We start from the raw sequence: 25,659 nt of genomic DNA, 5'->3' as shown, positions 1-25,659 counted from the left end.
TAGTATGACATATTTAAAAATTAAAAAACAAATAAAAAGAATATCATATTGGTTTTACTATAATAATAATAATAATAATAATAATAATAATAATAATAATAATAATAATAATAATAATAATATGTGAACTGAAGCTGTCTTGTTTCATTTTCCTGCTCTATCACAAGAGCTATTTCACTTCAAACCTATCAAGATTTTATATTGATATCTTCCATTTTTTTCGGGCACTTTTAACTGTAAAATAAATTTGGTTCGTGTATATTTTTTTCTAGAAATATAAATTCGGCAAATATTAAATTACTCATTCTCATTTCCGGTGGAGAATATGTTGAAAAATAGTTCAACAATATCTGTATCTGTTTCAATAAATCTTTCCATGAAATTGTGTTTTCTTTAATATGGTGGAAGGAAAAAATATAACTTTTTTATCTGCCCCCATGAGAATGTTTGCTTGTTAGTGATAGACGTGCATTCGTAAACAATCATTAAGTGCATAATACGTTTGGCAATGAACAAGTTTATTTTAAATACGTAACTCACTTGGTCTGTTCGTGTACAGGTTTCCGTCATTGTGCAATTGGTCAGAAGAGGCGATATGAAATTGAAAATCCACGTCCGAAAAGTTCCTGAAACCAGTTACAAGCCACGATAGTTGTCATTTCAATGTCCTTGCGTATGATAAGTAATGTCTACGAAACACCTACACACTGAAAGAATCCTAGTGGTCTGTGATATGCTCGAAGGACACGATAGATTATACATGGGCACAATTTTCCGTTACGTGAGGCACTCGATTTCAAATAGTTTGTTTACGGGGAGGAGACTGCATAGTAGGATGGGAAATATAAATTGCTGTGACCTGCGTCACCTTATCGTAATCGCTAAGGCGGTCAGTGGCGAATTATTACGAAAGCGCTTGGCTAACGTGAGAGACTCGAAATCTTTTATTCAATTTGGCAAATTAATTCGGCAGCTTTAATCATAAACCTCTTTACTATTTCTCCATCATTGAATTGATTTAAATCACAGGCGAGAAATTGCGTAAGTAGCCAATAATATTCCATCACGTTGTCTACGTTTATTTTCTTGAATATTCTGGCGTTTATCAAGATTACATAATAGATTTACACGTTCTCGACCTAAAATAATTTCAGAAAATCATATTTCGTTTTCTACGGACATTTGATATATATTTTTTATAAATTTCTTTTAGAAATAATACGTACAGACAACATTTAATTCCTCGTACCTTTCAATGCAGCGTGTTTAAGGTATAATGTCGTATTTAGTATACTATGCAAATGTTAAGATCATAAATTTTCTTAGGAATAGTACGAAAAATAACATTTAATGTGCCTTAAATTCTAATTCAGCATGTTCTTTATGACATAAGGAGTAATGTCGTTGTGTATTAAATTTATTAATGCCTAATAGGATTTTCGAGCATAACATACATCGTATGTTCTCCCCTTCTAAACAGCAAAAAAAAAACTCTTCCTCCCATTTCTCATGAAATAATCGTTTTCTAACGCGTACACACTGCTTTGATAATGTCATTATGCCACCACTGATATTGCTTATGACATATAACCTGCCCACGCCTAGGAACTGCGTGAGGGAGGAACGGGGACTGTGAAGATGATGTCACTCAGAGCGATAAGCTCTGTGAAGGTCAGTGAGGCACAAATTCTCAAGTGAGGCACGATGCCCATCTCTGCGATAGATATTGAAAAAGGGAATGCGATAGTACGATGCTATAATGCAGACATATTCAGCGCGGATACTTCTAGCCTTTAAACGAGGCACAACAGCCACGTAGAATCCCAGAATCGCATGCAGGCGCATTCTTAAAAGATATTCTACGTCAATGGTTCTCAAAGTGGGGTACGCGGACCCCCGGAGGACCCCGAACCTTATTTTGAGGGTCTGCTAATATTCTGGATAGGGAATTTTTCTTGTTCCTTCAAAAGGAGTTATATATATATATATATATATATATATATATATATATATATATATATATAGGGTGTTTCAAAAATACGGGGCATAATTTCAGGTATGTATTTCCCACATGTAGACAATCAAAATAGTTCATTACAACATGTGTCCGGAAATGCTTCATTTCCGAGTTATGGTCTTCACAACATTGAAATTCACCGGAACGTTTTTCTTTCCGCAGGTCGTTGTCATTACAGAAGATGTTCAAAATGTCCACCTCCTGCTTGAATACAGACCTCACATCGATGTCTCATTGACCTGCGAACACGATCCCAAACTCCAGGAGTATTGCGTATGTCCTCAGAAATGCCACAATTCGATTCCGAAGGGATTCCAAATTAGGCACCGGAGACGAATAAACCAATGATTTTAAATGGCCCCACAAGTAGAAATCGAGAGGGTTCAGATCAGGTGACCGTGGAGGCCAAGCAATTGGGCCACCTCTACCTATCCATCGATCAGGAAACCTTCAATCCAAGTACCGGCGAGCCGTACGACTGAAGTGTGCAGGAGCGCCATCATGCAAGAAGTGAATGTGTTGACGATTGATGAGTGGAGTGTCTTCTAAAACATGAGGTATGGTGTTTTTCAGGAAGTTTGTGTACGCCTGCCCCGTAAGTCTGTTTACAAGTACATGGAGTCCAACTAATCGATCACCAATGATACCGGCCCACATGTTGAGGGAGAACCGCACCTGGTGATGAATGGAACAGTTGCACGTGGGTTTTCATACGCCCATACATGCTGGTTGTGGAAATTTGTTATGCCATCTCGTGTGAAGTGTGCTTCATCTGGTAAATAATACTAAGGCAGGAAAGTTCGGATTTACACCACACTGCTGCAAAAACCACTGACAGAACCTAACTCGTGTAGGGTAATCTGCTGGTGACAGGGCCTGTACACGTTGCAAATGATAAGGGTACAATTGATACTCTTTCAACAGTCTCCAGACAGTCGTATGAGGAACATTGACTTGCAACGCTACCCTTCGTGTGCTGATAGAAGGAGTCATGTTCACAGTCTCCAGAATCTCCTCCTGTACTTCTGGAGTTGTAGATCTTGGTCGTCCCCTTCCCAAACCAGGAGAGTTAAATTTTCCATACTCGCACAGACGGTAATGGAGACGTACAAATGTCTTGCGATCTGGACATTGTCGCTGTGAGTACCTCTCCTGGTAGAAACGACGAGCCAGCGCAGCATTGCCGTCCGCCTTACCGTACATGAAGTGTATCTCTGCCAGCTCTTGATTTGAATACATGTCGCACAGTCTAACGCCTACACAACACTGAATGTAACCTTTGCCTCGGAATGAACTGTCAGAGTGCCCTCTTAATGTCTCCTCTGACGGCAACGACCTGCGGAAAGAAAAACGTTCCGGTGAATTTCAATGTTGTGAAGGTCATAACTCGGAAATAAAGCATTTCCGGACACATGTTATAATGAACTATTTTGATTGTCTATATGTGGGAAATACATACCTGAAATTATGCCCCGTATTTTTAAACACCCTGTATATATCCCTACTACAGTGAGAATTGTGGAACATTTTCTTTCTGCTTAAAATGTCTTTATATTTGGAACCAATCAAGGCTGTGAACAACAGTGAAACTTCCGTGATCAGGTGTTGTACAGTAGTGGCAAAAAAATCGGACCGACCCTTGTAGCTGATTTCAGAGCCTTGTTCACTCCAGAGCACGATAGACTGGTAAGTAAGACTTTCGTGGTTCGAATCCTGACTGGGAAGGAAACTTTTTTATGTTCCTTATTCAAATTTATTCCCAATACTTTTCGATTGCCGGTAAAATTCATGTTCTGGGAATAATAAGTTAATTAAGTAGTAAAATATCGCTTCAATCGAAAAGTATTGGGAATAGATTTGAATAAGGTACAAAAAAAATTTCTTTTCCAGGCAGGATTCGAACCACGAAAGTCTTAGTTACCAGTCTATCGTGCTCTGGAGTTAACAAGGCTCTGAAAGCAGCTACAAGGGTCGGTCCGGGTTTTTTTTGCCACTGCTGTACAAACAATGGCCAATACGCTTGAAACATTATTGCCACATTAAAAAATCCTTCTCACAGTATAATATTGTTTAATAAGACATAAGGGCTGTCACAACAATTTAACGAATTTATAAATGTACCAACAAATTCCAGTGAGCTTCTGACATTAATGTCATATAGAAAAAGTTTAACTCCTTCTGGAAGAACAAGAAAAACTCCCTATCCAGAATATTCGCAGACCCCCAACATAAGTTTCGGGGACCCCCAGACCGCACTTTGAGAACCACTGCTCTATAGTTTACTAAAAGGCTCACTGTAGATACGTTAATTAAATGTCCATTAGCATACACCGCCTGGAATGCCATCAGCATAAAATACGAGTAATCATCAATAAAAATAAACACTTTCACGGAAACTTCTAATAAAAATTTACTTTTAAAGTTCTACTGTAAGTTAGCAGTCGTTAAATCTCAGGCTGCAATTAAATGCAATGAGCGTCAGCTGTTGCTCTGGGAAATCCCAAGCTAAAACTGACGATTATAAAAACGGTGAACAAATTTCTGAGCTAGATTACTTACAAAACATATTAACGCCGAAAACAAGAATATGTAATACGAATATTCTATTATTTTCTATTGTTCGATTGCAGGTTGATATTAATAAGAATGTGTAACAAGAAAATTAAAATAGAGTTACTTCAGATTGCTAAGATAAAATAAATCATATATGACGTAAGTATATCTCACTTCTTACAGATGATGGTATTATACTTTAAAACAGCGTTTCTCAAACTACGGTCCGTGGACGACCTGTGGTCCTCGAGTTCTGTCCTTATGGTCCTTCAAAATACATAAAAAATAAAGTTCAAACGAATTGGGTATCACACTATAGCTGAAAATCTCAGACTTTGGAAATTACACATGGCAATCGTCTTTCACTTTTTCTACTAATATGTTATGAAATTTCTTACGCTACCCGTCTACCCACTTCCCACTCTACTCTCAACAACAAAAGAGGGATTTAAAGCACTATGAACGTGGCGTTTCTAGCCATCTTTTCCCTGCACATCTGGTGCCAAGGCTGTAACCCAGCCAGGGACCACCCGAATTCATAACAGACGACCAAAGTACCGAACCTTTTCATGTATTTATGACTTTTTAATAGTTTTCCCGACACCCATCAAATGGGCACGTACTTACTGTACGCCGTACACCAATAATAGAACGTGCCAAATTGCATCTTTACTTGTTGAAAATCGGGCATGTTTCTGCATTAATTTTTTATTTGTTTTTCCAGATGACAATATAAAAAATGTTGACTCCGGCTATTTTAAAATCCGATAGGTTTACACTTGCATGTTTCGTCTCTAAGTGCCGTTTCAATTTCGCGGGTTTCATACACTCGTTTGAAAGCACTTCATAACAAACAACGCACCGAGGTTTTGGTTCACTCTCATTGCCACACCAAGTAAATCCAAGTTTCAAATAACTCTTGTCATATTTACGAAAGTATTTTTCTTTGAATAGCTATTAGTAGAGCTAGATATTTCTTTAATGGCACTAGAAGTAATATAGTTCTTCACACATAGCTTCTGAAATATTAGCACTGCCTAGGTAAATGAAGCGTATCATGATGTTCCTTTCTTTACAAAGATCCGGATCAAAGTCAGTTTTCCATTATTTATAATGGGCACTATTTAACGGACATGGACAACTACTAGCGTGTACCACATAAGAAGGATTTCAAACAACTAACTGCTAACATGCAAGCGATAAATCAACAATTAATTAATTAATTCCATTTTAAAATATAAGTATACTGGTATTAAAATATGCTAGAAATATGATAAATTTGTTTTCGAAGGGAACAAGAGTAAGGTGGTCCGCGGAACTGTTGTGACTTAAAAAAGTGGTCCCCACTTCAAAAAAGTTTGAGAAACGCTGCTCTAAAACATTAAAGAAGAAAGCAAATACTTACTATACAGAGCACTGTTATATAAAATTATGCATTCTAAATGAAGATACTGAGAAGAGCGAATAATTGAGACTTTCCAAAATGAAAGTTCTATTAAAACTAGAATCTATCATACAAAATTGTTTTAGAATTTTCCTCTATATTCCTCTAGAATTGACTATTACACGATTAGAAGAAAGTATATAAAGATTATAAGAAATAAATTACTCTAATGCAATAAAATATTAATTGAGTTACTGAAATTTATTTCACTAATGTTAGCTTCACGAAAACGTTTGAACGGATCCGCAATTTTCAGTTGACTGTCTATGCTGTAAACAAACGACGATCGCAAAGCATGTGTTATAGTACCCTCTTTTTTATCTTCTCTGATAGTACCGTAAGGATTTACAATTTGAGATGTTGATAAACAAAGAAACAAATGGTAAGGAGGTGATAAAAACAGAAGAAAGTAACTTATATAAAGATTAGAAGAGATAAAGTATCTAATACAATAAAACAGATATTAATTGACTTACTAAAGTTCTATTTCACTAATGTTACCTTCACCAAGGTGTTTGAACGGAGCCGCCATTTTCAGTCAACTATCTATGCGAGAAACAAATTACGATCGCAAAGCATGTTTTATAGTACCGTATTGTAAAGAATTTGCAGTTTGAAATGTTGGCAAACAAAGTAACAAATGTTAGGGTAGTCATAAAAACAAACAATGCCAGGGAAGCGATAAAATTAAACAAATGCTAGGGAAGCGATAAAATTAAACAAATGCTAGGGAAGCGATAAAATTGTATGATAAGCGACCATGATTGGTTGAAAGACGTCCTTTCGTAATGTTTTATTGATCAAAAGTAGTATCACGTAGTAAAAGTGTAATCGCCAATTTAAAATAACATTATATTCGTACAATGTTGCACAACTACGTTCCTACAGATTAAATTTTATTGGTAAAAGTCTATACATGTGGGAGTATGATATTAGTATGTATGTATGTATGTATGTATGTATGTATGTATGTATGTATGTATGTATGTATGTATGTGCGTGCGTGCGTGCATGCATGTATGTATGTATGTGTGTGTCTGTATAATTACAGTTAAAATAGGTTTTAATTATAAACTGATAATAACACTTTATTTTTCTCAACTGAAAATACGAATGCCGGACCGGCTGACTATGCGGTCTAAGGCGCTTCCATTAAGCGGCGATGTCCGAAGGTTCGTGAGTTCGAATCCTGCCTTGGGCATGGATGGATGTCCCTTGTTAATGTTCTGACTTGTGTGTCTCAGTGAAAGACCCTACGCTCTGTTGACTCCAGGCTAGAGTAGACTCACAAATGTGTCCATAAAATTGTTCCCTCCCCTACAGACATTGTAAGACCTAAATGGGAGAGGTTAAACGGCCAATGAAAAAAAGATACGCATATTGGAGGAAGAGATTATTTTGGGATTAAAGAAGTTGTGAGAATCCTTCCGATGAAAAATCCGTCAGATATTGAGACCTGCTAGTACGATTTCAGAGAAGATACAAAACGCAGTTAAGACCAACCAAATCAGACGCTTGTTTGTTAACTTTACATTAATTACAATATTTGTTTATTCTGTTAGATATTCAATCAGTCATTGTTGATTTATTTTTGTTCTTTTAATAATTTCTTAATAAATCAAGCATAGTGAGGCTGCGAAAAAAATTGTTTCATAACTTCAGCGTAACTACAAATTTTCAGCTTCTGCAAGGCAGAAAAAGTGGTATTGGGCTTCCTGCCTGCCCATTCTCCTTCCTTCTTGTGTACAACGATTTCTCCTAAACTGTTGGACGGGTTTTATTTGTTTTTTTCTTATTCAGTGCCTACTATTCCATTTATACGAGAATATGCACATAAAATATAGCACCATTTAGTAAAATATTAGTGAGTAGACTACTTACTTGAAACCATAAAACACAAAATGGCGATGAAGCCGATATCGTCTTAAACGATTTATTACATAAGAGTGTAATCATAAATATTAACATGAGAAACTGTTGTCTAAAATTGTGATTATTTTACCGCCTGCGCAATATACGAGTAATATGTAATAAAATGTGTTAGATAATTTTATTAGGGATATTTATTTCTCATTATCCCTTACAGTTTTTCTGGCAGATTATATACCCTGTCCTAGATTTTATTCATCTGCTTTCCCAGCGAATCCTTGCTTTTTTTGGCTGCCCAGGGGCCTGTTTCACAATGTGTACAAGCTTTGTAAATTGTAAACTTTTCTTATAATTGTAAACTTCTGTTTCACAATCTTTGTTTGTAATGTTGAACTTTACAAAGGAAATCAAATCTTTACAAATTAAATTTTGCTCACTTTACAAGTATTCTGTTTCACAATGAAGGGTAATTTTACAAACGTGTAAACTTTACTTGTAAAATTAGCACATTTTCTACAATACCTCTGAGATGTGTAAAGTTTGATATTGCAACAAATTATGAATAAATACAATAAAGAAATACTTATTAAATTAATTTTTGAGTAACTGGATAATATTAAGAATTAAACTAACGCAGTTTTGATGCTATTAAGGAGTTCTAATGACTCAGACGAAGATATTAAATTTAGGCCTAATCAAACGAAGACGTATACGTAAAATTCTCCGGCCAAGAATTAATAACACGTTCGTATCATTGTATGAATTTAATGAAAGGTTTCAAATGACTCCCGTGCTATATTTCAGAATACCACGTAAGTATTTATATACGAAGACTGTATTTAATAAATACTCGCACTTAAAAACGAAGTGTCCTGCACAAAAAATAAATAATTCAATAATGCAATAACGACACTACTTATGCGCTATTCTGAAGTCGTTTCGAGTCCCGTTTCGCTGGAATCTCTCCTACAAAATATGGGACATCATATCCAACATCCAAAAGGGAAAAGTGATGCCCTAACCTCAAAGCGAGAACTGTATTGTTTTGCATTGGTTGCATAGTAGCTGTCAGTTCTGTGCGTTAGCAGATAAGCACGGAATTTCTAAGATGTCAGTGTGCAAAAGTGCCCACAGGGTAATTGATATTGTTAAGAGTTAAATTCGGGGCAGGTTTTTGATCACCAAAATGTTATTTACTATAGCACAGAATTTTTATGGTGCTGCTGGGATCACTAATGTTTGTGAGGTTATGGATGCAACATTAATAAATACTGATGGATCAACACAAAAAATGAACCTGATTTTGTAGTTAGACATCGTAATTGTTTTATCAATTGCATATTTGTACGTGGAATAAATCTGTTAGTTACTTATTTGACTGAATTTGGTGCTAACTTTGGTCATTTAAGTAATAGACGTATTGATATACTCGATCAATCACATCACATGAAATTACATTGTCGCCAATATATAAAAATCTAAACACTTATAATTTTCTTTAACAATACTTTATATTTTCTGTTGGTGAAATATGAATCAGCAAGCTTAGAATAATCTATTTTAGTACAAATATAAACATATGTATCGATAGTAGTAAAAACACAGCGACTTTAGCTCTGCTTCTTAGCGATTTTTGTAAACTGTCGTTGGCGATATTGTGTAACCAATAATGCATATTTGTAAATTTCTTTAGCTGATTTTGTAAGTTCGTCAAACTTTACAAACTAATAAGATAGCATTGTGAAACACAATTTACAAGCATTTGTAATCTTTTACTTGTTATTTGTAAATTGTTAATTTGTAATTTGTAAGGATTGAGAAACGGGCCCCAGATTGCTGATTTGGACCACTGTGCGTCGTTGGAGGGAAGTATAAATAAAAATATGTTTATACTAATTAATTTGAGTCGTGTTTTTTCGAGCAGATTCCGATGGGGAACTCACTGCTACATGAGGCGGCAGGCGCGGGTGATGAAGAAAGGCTCGCACAACTGTTGGCCGCTGGGGAATCCCTGAATCGCCGAAATCAATTTGGAGAAACAGCACTGCACGTAGCGGCGGGATACGGTCATACCCACTGCATTGCCCTGCTGTTGTCGCGGGGCTTGGACGCAGGGATCAGGGACAACAAGGGCAACACGGCACTGCACATCGCATGCGACTACGGCAGGTACCAGTGCATCTCCCTACTACTGGACAGTGGCATCGGAATCGACTCGAAGAACGAGAAGGGTTTGACGTCCTTACACTTGTCAACCCTAGGGGGACACACAGACTGTCTCAGAGAATTGATCGAAAGAGGCGCAGACATCAACATGGGCACGGACACTGGGGAAACCGCTCTCCACTTCGCTGCCAATAAGAGTAACGTTGAATGCATGACGGTTTTACTCGAGCACGATGCAAACACGAGGGTACTAGATTTCAAAGGATCTACTCCTCTGCATTACGCCTCGCTTCAGGGCAACATCGAGTGCTTGAAAATTCTGATCGAAAAGGGTGCAAGCACAAGTGACGGGACCAATGACGGTGACACCGCTATTCATGTTGCCGCTGGAAGTGGAAAACTCGATTGTCTTAAATACTTACTCCAGCAAAATGTCGATATAGAAGCCAGGAATATAAATGGTTCTACCACTCTTCAAATGGCCGCAACAGCAGGTCACTTGGAGTGCATCAAATTGTTGCTTGAACATGGCGCTGATCCAAATGCAAGGAACAAGGAAGGGATCTCTGCTCTACACATCGCGGCTGAGATGGGAAACAACAATTGCCTCGAAACTCTAATAGGTAACAGTGCAAATATAAATCTTCAGGGGAACAAAGGTGAAACAGCATTGCATAAAGCCGCCCTTTATGGCCACATAGAGTGTATAAAGACACTTCTGAAAAATCTTGCAGATGTGACAATGATTTCTGAGGAAGGCTACAACGCACTGCATATGGCGTCAATAGGAGGACATTCAAACTGCGTGTCGCACATAATAAAACATGTAGGAGGAGTATCTGATAAGGAACTTAAGGCAGGAACTGCATGCCACCTAGCAGCGATGGAAGGCCATCTCAATGTTTTGAGAATTCTTGTCGAGAACGGATGTGATGTGAATGAGGATGTTGATGGTCAAGGCACAGTACTTCATGCTGCTGTATCAAATGATAGAACTAACTGTGTCATTTATCTCCTCAATCATGGCGCAGATGTCCATGCAACAAATAAACACGGAGCTACACCTCTGGATCAAGCTGCCTTCGAAGGACATGCTGGCTACATCAAACTATTCCTTGAGAAGGGATCAAATATAAACAAGTGCACATACAAAGGTCATACGGCTCTACATATAGCCACTTCTGCAGGTCACTCTACTTGTGTCGCAACGTTGTTGGAAAATGGAGCTAATCCGAATATAAAGAACAAACAAGGATCTACTGCCCTTCATCTGGCTGTTCGTGAGAAAAATCTGGATTGTGTGGAATTACTAGTGAAGCAGGATGGCACTGACATCAATGTTCAAGATTCCGATGGAAATACTCCATTGCATATGGCTGCAGTACGTGGATATACAGATTTTGTCGAAATTTTATTAGCTCACGGTGCAGACATTGAAGCAATAAATAATCTAAGAGCTACTCCTTTGCACAGAGCAGTTGCAAATGGCCACGTGGAATGTGTTCAGTTATTGATTAAGAAAGGTGCAAATTTCAACAACACAATTGAAGATGAGAATGACACTTTACATGTAGCAGCGAAAAGCGGAAATGCCTCGTGTCTGAAATTCCTTTTAGATAGCGGCGCTGATCTTTCGTTAACAAACAAACAGGGTGCAACAGCCCTTCACCTCGCTGCGTATGAGGGTCACCTTAAATGTCTAAAACTATTAGTGGAAAGAGGAGCTGATGTTAATTTGGATTGTGGAGGCCAGGGGACAGCATTGCACGCCGCAGCGTCAAGAGGTCATGTTGATTGTGTTGCATTTCTTTTAGAACATGGAGCAAACAAAGAGGCAGTTAGTGAACAAGGGGCAACGGCTTTCCATATGGCGGCGCTGGAAGGACACATTCGATGTCTGAAACTCTTTCTTGAAAAAGGAGTTGATGTCAATATCGGTGGACGAGGCACAGCCCTTCACGCGGCAGCATCCCGGGGTCATAACAATTGTATCGCCTTTCTTATAGAGAATGGAGCCAATTTAAGTGAAACAACAAGCCATGGTACGACTGTTTTGCAGGTGGCTGTCATGGGCGGTCATTTAGAATGTACCAAGTTCCTACTGCAGCATGTGATTGACATCAATCAAGGCGATGAAGATGGTGACACTGCACTACATATGGCAGCTGGCCGAGGTGATCTGGAATCTTTGAACATTTTAATTGAACACAGTGCAAATATACACACTAAGAATGAACATGGTGCTACTGCTCTACATTTTGCAGCTCATGAAGGCCATCTTGAATGTGTTTCGAAGTTGTTAAAAGCAGGTTCAAATGCTAACGAAAAGAATAGTGGAGGAGGAACTGCACTGCATACAGCAGCCGCGTTTGGATTTGCAAATATTATCTCTTGTTTATTACAAAATGGAGCGGATAAAAACGCAACTATACCAGGCGGAGACACAGCCATTCACATAGCTGCAAGAGAAGGTAAGTCAGAATGTTTAAACGTTCTTATTGAAAGCGGTATCGATTTAAATAGAAGGAACTGTATTGGTTGTACAGCATTATATCTATCAGCTGAATCTGGACATATAGATTGCTTAAAAATTCTGCTGGAAAAAGGAGCACATAAAAATCTAAAGACGGAACACGGCAACACAGCTCTACATATTGCGGCACAAAACGGTCATGTCCAGTGCGTCAATTTGTTGGCAGATTTTGGCGCTAATGTGGAGGCCACGAATGATATCGGTGGGACTCCTCTTTTCCTTGCTGCAGTTACAGGAAACGTTGGATCTGCTCTAGCTCTCCTTCAAAAAGGAGCTGATATATCAAAGAAAACTAACGATGGAAGCACAGTTCTTCAAAGTGCAACTGCATTTGGAATGACAGAATGCATGAAAGTTTTGATTGAACATGGCGCCGACGTAAACGCTAGAAGGTGTGACGGATTTACGGCGCTGCATTTAGCGAGCCAATGTGGCCATGTAGACTGTACAAAAATTTTATTGGAAAAGGGTGCCGAGCCAAATCTCACAGATAAAGCAGGAAAATCGCCCATATTCGTTGCTGCAGAAAATGGTCATGCAGAATGTATTCAAGAACTCATTAGCAGTGGAGGAGACGTTCATTTGAAAACAGAAGAAGGGAACACCGCAGTACATGCTGCTTCTGTTTATGGACACTCAAAATGTATTACTTTGTTACTCGAAAACGGAGCAAACCTAGATGTAACAACACGCAAACGTGCAACTTTACTTCATCTAGCTGTTAATGGTGGAGACAAGGATGCAATAACCACGGTATTAGATGGAGGAATTGATGTTAATAATCACGATGCAGATGGTGATACAGCACTGCATGTAGCCGCCATGAATGGGGATATCGCAGCTATCAATAATTTACTCAATCATGGAGCTGACATACATGCTCTAAACAAGAACTCGGCTACAGCATTGTTTTTGGCAGCAATTGAGGGACATTTACATTGTGTCAAAGCCTTGATAGACAGTGGCGCTGACATCAGGAGGAAGACTCTCAAAGGAGACACACCCCTTCATGCAGCAGCATTCTGTGGTAGCGCACATTGTGCCAAATTTCTGCTAGAGCACGGGAGTGACGTTCATGCTACCAACTTGAATGGAAAATCAGCTCTGCATCTCTCAGCTCAGAAAGGTCACTTGGATTGTCTGCAAGTATTACTTGAACGCGGAGCAGATCCAAATGGAAAAACAGTTGAAGGGGATACCCCGCTGCATTTGTCGGCTTCTGCAGGTCACTATAGCTGTGTGGAAACCCTTCTAGATAATCGGGCGAACACTCATATTAGGAATAAGAAAGGCAACACAGCATTACACTGTGCATGTGACAGCGGACACGCTGACTGCGCCAGTTTGCTCCTTGAAAATGGGGCGCCTCCAAACCTTAGAGACTACAGTGGCGCCACAGCTCTCGATATAGCGAAGAGAAAGAATAATACGAAGTGTGTCGAACTGCTGTCCGATATCGGCGGAAAGTTCACAAAAAAGCGGCATGGGTTATCGAAAGCAATTCGGAGGTTTTTTTATTGTATGTAATGGAGTTACTAACAAATTTATTCATGGTGCTATGTATCCTGTTTCCATACTCATGTTTTCAAGCGATTATGAACTTGTGCAACAGTTCTAGATGTGTGTGAAAACTATTTTGTATATAAGTTAAAAACAAAACAATATTAAAACACAGTGCAATGTGTTCGTTCAAAGTACGTCTTCCTCACGCTAGTTAAGGTATTTAATTCTTAATTTTCAATAGCTACTTGTTTAATTAAAGTCTTAGCCAATATATGCATGAAAATATAGGTAAACGTAATACAAAGTCGAATTTGTTTTCTAATATATTATTGATTTAGACATTTTATCGAATCCAAATTGAGAGCTGTAGTTGTAAAATTAAAACGAAATAGTTATTCAGATTTATTACAACACAATTTTGCAGTTTTAATCCACTACAAACCAGAAAAGTAAAATATAATTTTTCGTGAACAATATTTTGATACGATCTGAAACTCGAAATCTGAAATCGCGGCAGATAAAAGTAATTTAGGAGCAACTAAATAAGAACGAATTTCATTCAGAAATAAACTATTTAAAAGACTTGGGAAAACAAATGTTTCATCTTACCTAGTTTTTAAGAGCAAAGAAACAAATTAATCAGCTTTCCCTGTGTTTACGAGAATATATGACTTTAGAATGTGCTCTATAATTCGAGTCGGCCTGGGTGGCGCAGTCGGTAGAGTGCTGGCCTTCTGTGCCCGAGATCGCGGGTTCGATCACGGCCCAGGTTCATGTCTGTAGATTTACTGGCATGTAAAAGAACTCTTGCTGGACAAAATATCGACACACAGGCGACACTATATAATCTCAGCATTTGGGAATGTCATTAAAATAAGACAAATTATCATTTACATCTGTAATTCGGACATCAGTTAAAGTGTATGAGTTTACAAACTGTTGTTCTTATTCGAGTTCAACAACAATTAATCTTTAACACTTTAAAAATTGATTAAAGGCGTGCTCCTAATTCTAAACGTGAAAGTTAGTAAATATAGGCCTATGGAAGAAACAGATCTCCATAGGAAGTCTATTGCAGTATTATGTCGTAGAGAGAGGAACATGCGTATTTTTTAATCCATCACATGAAAATATCATTACACTGGTAACTGAAACACAGTACAATAAAATTATTACGTTGTTAACGTTATTTAATTTTTGTTATACAATTTTTAAGGAACAAATTCAGTACTCTTCATTTGAGAAATGTTATTCATAATAATTGCAGCCCAAAATGTTATGGGCTACAAATAAACGTACAGAAATATGTACTCAATAAAATAATTTACTTCAATTTACACTATAAACATGTACTTATGACTCTCCATGGTCGAACCAAAGTTCCAAATTGATATAAATTAATAGAGATGAATATAAATTCTACCGGATCTAAGCGGAATTTGTGACGGAAAATTATATGTTTGAAATAGTTTTTTAGGGGGTACCTAAGCATTCCCTAACATTATTTTTTTTAATTTCTCAACCACTATTAAGAACAAAATTACATAGATTTTTTATTTTGTTTATTCTACTACGCTTTATCAACTGCTATGATTACCTTACCTCTAAGTGAGATGAAAGTGATAATACCAGTTAAATGAGTCCAGTGTCCAGCACTGAAAGTTACCCAGCATTTGTTCTTAATGGGTTGAAGGAAAACCCCGGAAAAAACCTCAACCAGGAAACTTGTCTCAACCAGGATTTCAACTCGGCCCGCTCGTTCCACGGTCAGACATGCTAACCGTTACTCCACAGCGATAGATTACATATATGTTCAAAATCATGTTACCATACTGCAGTTTCCAAAATTTCAATATTGTAGGCAGACGCTGTAACCAATCACCAGAGATGCTATTGGTTCTATAGATTACACATGTTATTACCCTAAAAATTAGCAACAGAATCGTTTTTAGTTCCCATTACGTTAAAAGACAATTTTGCTTCCTTTTTACATCTGAGCTTTAAAAAAGAAACAATTAAATTATGTATTTTTTTAGAAAAGGGAAAATATACAAGAAAAACAGTTTTCCATCTAAATACGAAGTTGAATGTATAATCCAATATACAATATGTAAAGTCACTGACGAATACATAATAAATTTTATGCTCGACCATGCCGAAATATAGTAATTATACACCTGGTAGCAGACCTTTAATGCATGTCATTAAAGTACACCTACTCATTAAAGGTCAGGTCTTTCAGTCAATGACGACTCAGGTTACAACTGTTCAGCCAATGACAGGGCAGCTTTCTACCGTTATAAAACCGCAAGTATCGATTATTCTCGGATATGCAATAGATAGAGAATCAGCGAAAAGTCACGGAGGCTGGAGATCCAATACTTTCGCAGAAGGTTATGTTCTGTTACTATAATAATTAGCGTTAATTGTAAATAATATTCAAATAAATTCAATTTGTCATCTCGTTTTTCAATGTCTAATTTAATTTCAGTGTTATCTCTGTAGGTTCTTATTGCCTAGCAAGGTCAATGTGGGCATCTGTTCCTCGGAAAAAATCAATACTTTCGCGTCTGCGCACATCTCACAACATACGGGACATTGGTCAAGGTCAGATACAAAGAAAATTAATAATATCAAGTTAGAAATATGGTCGAGCATAAAAAGTCGTATGAAACTCGCCTATAATGGTAATTAAGAAGCTCGTATGAAAATTATGAAACTCGCTTGCGCTCATTTCATAAATATCCATACTCGCTTCTTAATTTCCTTCATTATAGGCTCGTTGCATAATGTACTATTAAATCATAACACATCTCCATATGTTTCGGAACGTTATAGACAATATTTATTTTGCATATAAAACTGAACGCTAATGATGATACTGAACCAATAACTTTCCAATACAATTTACTTCACGACAATTTTTATTCCAAATCTATGCTTCTATGTCATTCATCGTTTTATAATCGTAATTTTAACAATCTCCATTAATTTCTACCGATTATGTTACTATGAAAGTTACGTAATTCATTATGTAGGGGTAGGTGTCTCAAATATTTGGAAAACTATGTGACTTAAGCACAGTTTAAGATACACTTTAGTTTTTCACTAAATCCAAACAATAATCACTGAACAAAGTTACTGTAAAATATTGTGTCTTTGTGTCACAAAAACATCTTATCATACTTTTACCCTTAGAAGTAAAATAATGGGGAAAACACGGAAACATCTAGACACAGATTATGAGTAATATGTGTTCATAATGCCATTGATTTATTATTAAGTTGCTATCAGTAGCAAGTACATGTAAGTATTTTGGAACGGAATTTCATTTAATTTCTTTATAAAGTACATACTCCGTTCGCAAAATATGGAACACAAATAATTCATAATAACTGCAAAAAGGTAAACATTAGAACTACAACTTTCCCACATGTATTTCAGAAAGCGTTATTTGTATTTCAGATTAATGAACTTAATTTCAGCGTCATTTTTATTTCAGATTAATCAATATAATTTCAGAATGCGTCATTTGTATTTCGGATTAATCGATTTATTTTCAGAAAGCGTCATTTGTATTTCAGATTAATCAATTTAATTTCAAAAAGTATCATTTGCATTTCAGAAATAGTATATTGCTTTTCAGAAAACATAATTTATATTTCAGAAAACAGCATTTGTATTTCAAAATAAAAGTAAATTGTATTTCAGATGTATGAACTCACAATTTGCTATTTTGAAACCCACGCACGAGCGCGACTTCAATTCGAAAGACAAGCGCCTCAGTCGACTGAGCTACGCCGGTGGCTCAAGATCTGTTCAATGTAAAAATTTTCATTGCGGTGCTTCATTGTATCACAAAGTACCAGGTATTTCAATACAGTAATTTTATGAAGTCTGAAGATTTTTTCTTGAATGGGGTGTTATTCTTAAAAAGGTATTTGAAAGTGCCAGCTGGAAAAATTTTACATCAAACATCAATGTGTTAGGAAATCAGTCCCCGTATTAAAGTGTTATTTTATTATATAATTACCTGAAATACAAATGGTGATTTCTGAAATACAATTAATACTCTCTGAAATACAATTGACTGAAGTGAAATACAATTGACTGAACTGAAAATACAATTGACTGAGCTCAAATACAATTATTGACACTCTCTGAAATACAATAGACGAACTCAAATACAATTCGCACTCTCTGAAATGCAATTGACTGAACTGAAATACAATTGACCCTTTCTAAATATAATTGACTGAACTGCCTTTCTGAAATACAATTTACTGAACTGAAATACAATTGACCCCTTCTGAAATACAATTGACTCAACTGAAATACTCGTACAATTGACCCTTTCTGAAATACGAGTACAATTGACTGAACTGAAATACAATAGACTGAACTGAAATACAATTGACACTCTCTGAAATATAATTGACTGAACTGAAATACAATTGACCCTTTCTGAAATACAATTGACTGAACTGAAATACAATTGACCCTTTCTGAAATACAATTGACTGAACTGAAATACTCGTACAATTGACCCTTTCTGAAATACAATTGATGGAACTGAAATACTCATACAGTTGACACTCTCTGAAATACAAATGACTGAACTGAAATACAATTGACTCAATTCAAATATAACTGACACTCTCTGAAATACATCTGACTGAACTGAAATACTGGTACAATTGACACTCTCTGAAATAAAATTCACTGAACTGAAATACAATTGACTGAACTGAAATACTCGTACAATTGACCCGTTCTGAAATACAATTGACTCAACTGAACTACTCGTACAATTGAAACTCTCTAAAATACAACTGACTGAACTCAAATACAAATGACACTCTCTGAAATACAATTGACTGAACTGAAATACTCGTACAATTGACCCTTTCTGAAATACAATTGACTGAACTGAAATATTCGTACAATTGACACTCTCTGACATACAATTGACTCAATTCAAATATAATTGACACTCTCTGAAATAAAATTTACTGAACGGAAATACTCGTACAATTGACACTTTCTGAAATACAATTGACTCAATTTAAGTACAATTGAAGTTCTGAAATACATTTGACTCAACTGATGTACAATTGATGCTTTCTGAAATTTTTTTGACTTATCTGATATACAATTTAAGTTTTCTGAAATACGTGTGCTTCATCTGATATAAAACTGATGCATTCTGAAATACATCTAGAAAAGCTGTGGAGAAAAGTATATTCTAGTCCGTATCTTTTTTCATACTATCCTGTCATGTTAAAAGTATCTTTGCCGAAAGAAATCAGAACTTTACTCAAACAATTTCCCTTTGTTATCTAATCACTGAGATAAGAAAAAAATTAAAGTAACATTCTTATCTCCAATAGTCACGGACTTGTCAGACTAACTACAGAATAAAACGCTCTTTTTCATATTCATTATCTACACACTTGAATACAAATGATTCTTTCACATAAATGACACCTATTGTTTCATTGCGTACATTATGTAGAATCTGCTGAACAAATATTTACAAAAATTTTAATAAAAGTATTAAGTAAATGGTTGTGAAGGAAACGCTTGATGACCTGTAGTTGGTAAGTCGTGCGAGCAACATTTATTAAGACAATCTGTAGCATTTATATTTCATCCTACTCTGTTTTCGGATTGCTGTAGCATCGTATTATATTATCATGGAATTTATGTACATATTTTGCTGGCTTCTTAAAATATTTTATTGAAGATGATCTTAAGCAAGATACCGTAATGCTAGCTTTTATTCGCCATTACTGCATAGGCTATATCTACAAGAAATTCAAGAAGTAGCATAGTCTATATAGAGTAAACAGCCATTTCCATTTTGTCAACATTGTCATATAAAGTACTGATATTTCTAGAGTAAAAATTATTATACCAAATTTTGCAGGATAAAATTGTTCATAATTAGTGAATGCTAGCTCAACACTCAATAGTTTCGAAAGAATTTATACGGATGGACAATCAGACATACCAAAACTGACTTTGTCAGTATAAGTCAGGATTTCTAAAAATATATACTTCTATGAAATAACAAAACTTCTGGCAGCATCATTGCTGCGATTTTCATATTTAATACAATAAAAAACAAAAGTAAATAATATCGTTGAAATGTAAAGTCATATTTCTGCCTATGAGCTTAGAATATATTATCGTTAATTTTTTTAATATAATTAATTTATTTCATTCACATAATTATTGTGGAATATAATGCTTCGTAAATGTTAAGCTGAACAAAAATAATTACTGATTTTTAAGAGAAAATATTATGCACAGCTTCACAGACGGACGAACAGAAAGTGAAAGACATAATATACCATGTTTCAAAATGATCTCACTTTCATGTGATTATTGTTATTAAGTACTAATGAGAAATTAATACGGTACATATCATTTGATAGTCCAAAATTTGAAGTTCTAAGTTTCGGAAAACGTATTATTTCTTTGCCCTGAGAGACACATGAATAGTCTTGCGTTCTGCAGCTTGCGAAAAAAAGTCCGTAACAATGGTACAAAGGTTGTTTCATAGACATTTCCGATTTGATCATTTATCACATCGTTGGATTTGACGTCCTACCTCCACTGATATGGCCTATTGCCCTTGGCCTCCCAGATCACCAGACTTGACACCATATAACTTCTTTTTTTAGGGATTTATGAAGGATACAGTTTATGTGCCAACTCTACCCTAAGACCTTAAAGAAGTAAGGCATCGGATCATTGCTGAAATTGCATCCATAAACAGAAATAATTATGATGAAGAGAGTATACCAAAAATTTGACTATCGTTTTGGTATACGCCGTGCAACAAGGGGTTCTTACTTTGAGTGTTTATAATGTGACATAAAAGCTTTGAAAGTTTCTTAAACAAATTATATGCACCATGCTACTGTAACGTTAATACTTATTTAATAATCGTATGAAAGTGTTACCATAAAATACACAGTTATAAATATATGAGTCCAGTGCCATAAAACACACGGTAACTTATTATGCGTTTTGAGCGACTCGCAATAATTAAGTTCTTTGTAATGTAGTTAATTTACTTTAACTTTTCGTCAGCAGACACGACACAATATTAAATAGTTCACTGCTCACTGAGATAGAAAGATAAAGTTTCATTTTCTGAACTGTACAACAAAGACATCTCACTTACGTATTTTTTACGCGCAGAAAATGTATAATATGAGACAGAGAGAGCAGCTAGTATGTAACAAGACGCCTTTTAGACTTATTTTAGAGGAGTCTATGAAGAATCTCCAATCAGAAGCTTCATAAGTAATGTCAAAAAAGCAATTAAATCAGGAATATTATTACAGTACACTAGTTTTATGGGGTGGTAGAAAGTGGGAGGGGATGCTATTGGTTTCCTCGACCATATGATCATTTACAACAAAGGAAAGAAAGAGGACTCGCTCATTCTTACCTCTCAAACAATACCAACAATATTGATTTCCTGTAGCTTAGGGTTATTTACCCCAACTACAGGGTAGTAAATATTCTAAAACTTTTTGTAACATGCTGAAAGACTTCATGATAAAATATTTTGTAATGTAGGCCTAATAGTAATTTTAAGACTCACTCCTTGCCACTTTTCATTATTAAAAAATTATTTTATATATTGTTCACCAAAATGGCGGAAACATACTTACGTCGATTTTATGAAAACCTGACATGATAGAAAAAGACTGATAGCATTTTCTTATTCAGCTTCAAGAACTACATAAGAAGCAATGTTTTATATGAAATCATAAATTTAATGCATATCAGTGTAATATAAACTGATTACACTCGTATAGGCTAAGTTATGTAAAATTTATATAGAAGTCAGTGCTATGCCGTGATGCAACACTTTATTCAGTCGGTTTTATTATCACCTAATATCTAGAATGTGTAGGCGTGTGCAACATATACTATCTCTACGGAGAAGAGATGCGGTATCGACAGTCAGTTTCTAATCAGATGGAATTTTAATCATTGCGTTAGTGAACTTCACACTTCATAATCCATACAGTTGCAAGACAATCACAGATCTCGTTTCATAATTCATTTCAAGTACTTTTTCCTATTTCAATGGCACCGGCGTAGCTCAGATCCTAGGCGAGATTTCTTGCTGATCAGGAGCTGCCCTCTGTCGTGAGTTCGATTTTCGCTTGGGTCTATTGTTCGGTTGCGTTCTGTCCCGAGTTTTCACCAAATGTAAGGACATTATCAGGGAATTCCATTACGAATCCTCGGTTCCATAGCGCCAAAATACCAATTAATTTTAACGCATTCCATCGACGCTAAATAACATAGTAGTTGATTCAGCGTAGCTAAATAATAGACTAAAAATTACATTTCAAGATAGTTTATGAACATATGAACAACATCTATTTAAAGCAATTACGTTTTTAAAATAATGTCACAAAGCAGTTTACACTAACAAACAAACATTCTGATGGGAGCAGATAAAAAAAGTTAATTAGTTTTCTTCCACCGTGTTAATAATGTCAAAAGAAGGGCTTATACAAATTTTGGCCACTCGACCGCAATTACGAGGCCGTCCAGAAAGTGATTTTCCCTGGGGCCGTTTACAGAAAAAAGCACAATTGAATGGAAAGATTTATTGAAACAGATACAGCAATTTTTGCGCTATTTGTCAAAATATCCTCCACCGAAATTGAGACATTTGTCATACCATGGGATCAATTTTTGTATCCTTGTGTCGTAGAAGTCAGCCGCCTGGGATAGGAACCAGCGTTTGACAGCCGTCTGCACCTCTCTGTCGATCCCATGATATGACAAATTCTCAATTCCGGTGCGGAATATGTTGAAAAATAGCACAACAATTACTGTGTCTATTCCAATAAATTGTTCCAACGAAATTGTGTTTTCTTTCTGTTAACGGCCTCAGGCGATTTTTACGGCCCTCGTAATTGCGGTCGAGTGGCCAAAATTTGTATAAGCACGTCTTTTGACATTATTAACATGGTAAAAGAAAAAAAAATAACTTTTTTATCTGCCCCCATCAGAATGTTTGCTTGTAAGTGCAATAAAAAAAAGCAGCAACTTTTACTTTATACAGGGAGATTCATATGTAAAATAATTTAATTCCGGTGAAAACCTAGTTAAATGTTAAAATACTAGTTTCATATTTGAGATTGTTTTTGAAATGAACTACCGTGAATTATAGTGTCAATTTATGGCATTTTTATTAGCTCCAATAACTTCGTAACAGTAATGTATCTATATTTAAACAATTCGAATTTTTGTTAGGTATTGTTATTATCGTTATTGTTCTCATTATTGTTACAGTTTATTTATTTGTAAAAAGAAATATTGAATCAAATAAAATACGATAGGCCTATTTATATTCTTCTTATTATTATTATTATTATTATTATTATTATTATTATTATTATTGTTATTATTATTGTTATTATTATTATTGTTATTATTATTATTATTATTATTATTATTATTATTATTATTATTATTATTATTGTTATTGTTATTAATATTGTCGTTGTTGTTAAGAAAACTATTTATTTGTAAAAAACTGATTCAAATAAAATATGGTATGATTAAACAGAATTCTTACCTATTACCACAGTCTAGTATATACAGTCATGAAGCTCAATACGTAGTAAATATGTATCCATAGATAATTTCTAACCACTAGGATCGCTACTATCGCCTCATTACAGACAATGCGAAATAGTACCTGCACAGTCTATTGTTCCTAGTACCCTCAAAACTCAAGCTTCGTGACTGTATATACTAGACTATGCTATTACTGTTATTATAGTCTTAATTTTTTTCCTAATGTAGTAATTTATTAGGTAGATTCTCTATACCACACCAATAATATTTCAAGATGAGATGTGAAAGTAGTTTGCAATGTAAGTATATCCACAATCATAATGCATTCTTCATTTTGGTGAAACATTTGAAGGGCTCCCTGCAAGAGGGGGGTGGCTCCAGTTTTTAATCAAATTAATGTTTTGCTTGTTTCATACGTTTAAAATATGCCCGATCTTTTAGTGCAATAATGGTGTGATTCCGAGCATTTGGTAATAAGTTACAGTGGAATTGAAGCTGAACTCCCAATCGTTTCGTTGCAAAACGGAGGCAGCTCCTGGAGCTATGTACGGAATGAACAGGGAGTTATTCTTTGAGATATTTCAAACAAAAGCTTAATATAATTTTGTTGTTTGTACTTCCTTTTCGAAACAGAAATTGTTTTATATGAAACATTTTATAGCGTGTTTTCGAAAGTCATTGATTTAATTTTGAATATGCTCAGTCAATTTAAGAGAGCAGTGTATTATTAGGGCTAGGATTTTGATGACCTAGATATCATGAAAAAATGTCTTAAAAACAATGCATTTATGACCTAAAAATCTTTAAAAAAAATGTCCTTAAAATGCCCTAAAAATTGATCTTACATAATTGGCTTAGTGGGAAAAGAGGTTTTGTACTACTTAATATTTAGTAATTAAATTAAATTCTAGTACCAACATTTAAGTTTATTTAATTTCACATACTGTATTTTTTTCTAAGTAGGAGACTTTAATTAATCATTTTACGTAATGTAGTTTCCATGTAGTCTACCACAATGCCACTCTTATCCGGAACTAGCAGGCATAGAGGAGTCTATATTGAAGGGGTGGTTGGACTGATCCATTACGTGGGATGTACTACGTTAAAATGGCAATATTTGTGTAGAAAACGATTAAAATATTATACAAAATGATGGGTATTAATGGACAAAATATGTAGAGAAAATATCAAAGGAAATAAACATTATTTTGCATTAATAATGGGGATTTATGGCCAAAATTAAATAAAAATGCCTAAAGAGTGACCGAATAAAACAAAAAATCCTCTTACGAGTTAAAACACGCAAAAAATGCAAAAAAATGCCCTAACAAATATGTCTTAAAATACCCAATTTATCACATAACATATAAATACTAAAGCAGTAATGTTTCTGGCTTACTAGAAAAAAGATGCAATTTCAACAAAATCCTAGCCCTAATTTTTATAATACATGATTGAAAGAATTCTAGTTTTGTCCTTCAAATGTGCAGAAAGTTGATCTGAACAAATGTAACTTTTCGTTCTGAAAAGGAATTTTTAAATGTTACATTTGTTCGTATCAAATTTCTGCACATTTAAAGGACAAAACTAAAATTCTTTCAATCACTTATTACCACAATATACTGTTCTCTCAAATTCACTGAGCATACTGGAAACAAAATCAATAGCTTCCCCAAAATACACTGTGAAATGTTTCACTTACAACCGTAATGGCAACAATAACGACAACCCAAGGTAAACCGGAAGAGTCCAACTTAAGGCTGAAAATTGAAAGAAGATTAAATAAAGAGACTCTGCGAGAAACAAGTTCAAAACAGGAAGAAGTAAGGAAAGCCATCAGATAGGGTCACCTAAATGACGCAACGCATAAAATAAACAGCAGGAGCCCAACGGAACCGATCATACACTAGGAAAGCACAGATCTGGTTTGATTCGGAATGCTACCAAGAA

The 25,659-nt window shown here is 35.5% G+C and overlaps 1 protein-coding gene across 2 annotated transcripts in view; it reads left to right on the top strand.

Annotated features, from left to right (window-relative positions):
• The window catches only part of LOC138716486 (serine/threonine-protein phosphatase 6 regulatory ankyrin repeat subunit B-like), a 60,438-nt gene extending 36,959 nt beyond the window's left edge, over positions 1 to 23,479 (top strand). For both annotated transcript variants that reach the window (XM_069849626.1, XM_069849625.1), the window contains one exon: positions 9,808 to 23,479. In XM_069849626.1, the coding sequence (XP_069705727.1) occupies positions 9,814 to 14,109 (4,296 nt within the window). In that variant the 5' untranslated portion in view covers positions 9,808 to 9,813 and the 3' untranslated portion in view covers positions 14,110 to 23,479. The remainder of the gene's footprint in view (positions 1 to 9,807) is intronic.
• Positions 23,480 to 25,659: the final 2,180 nt, after the last annotated feature.

This window comes from Periplaneta americana, chromosome 16 (assembly GCF_040183065.1).
Source record: "Periplaneta americana isolate PAMFEO1 chromosome 16, P.americana_PAMFEO1_priV1, whole genome shotgun sequence".
In the NCBI taxonomy this organism is placed as follows: domain Eukaryota; kingdom Metazoa; phylum Arthropoda; class Insecta; order Blattodea; family Blattidae; genus Periplaneta; species Periplaneta americana.
This window is presented reverse-complemented; position numbering and strand designations above follow the sequence as displayed.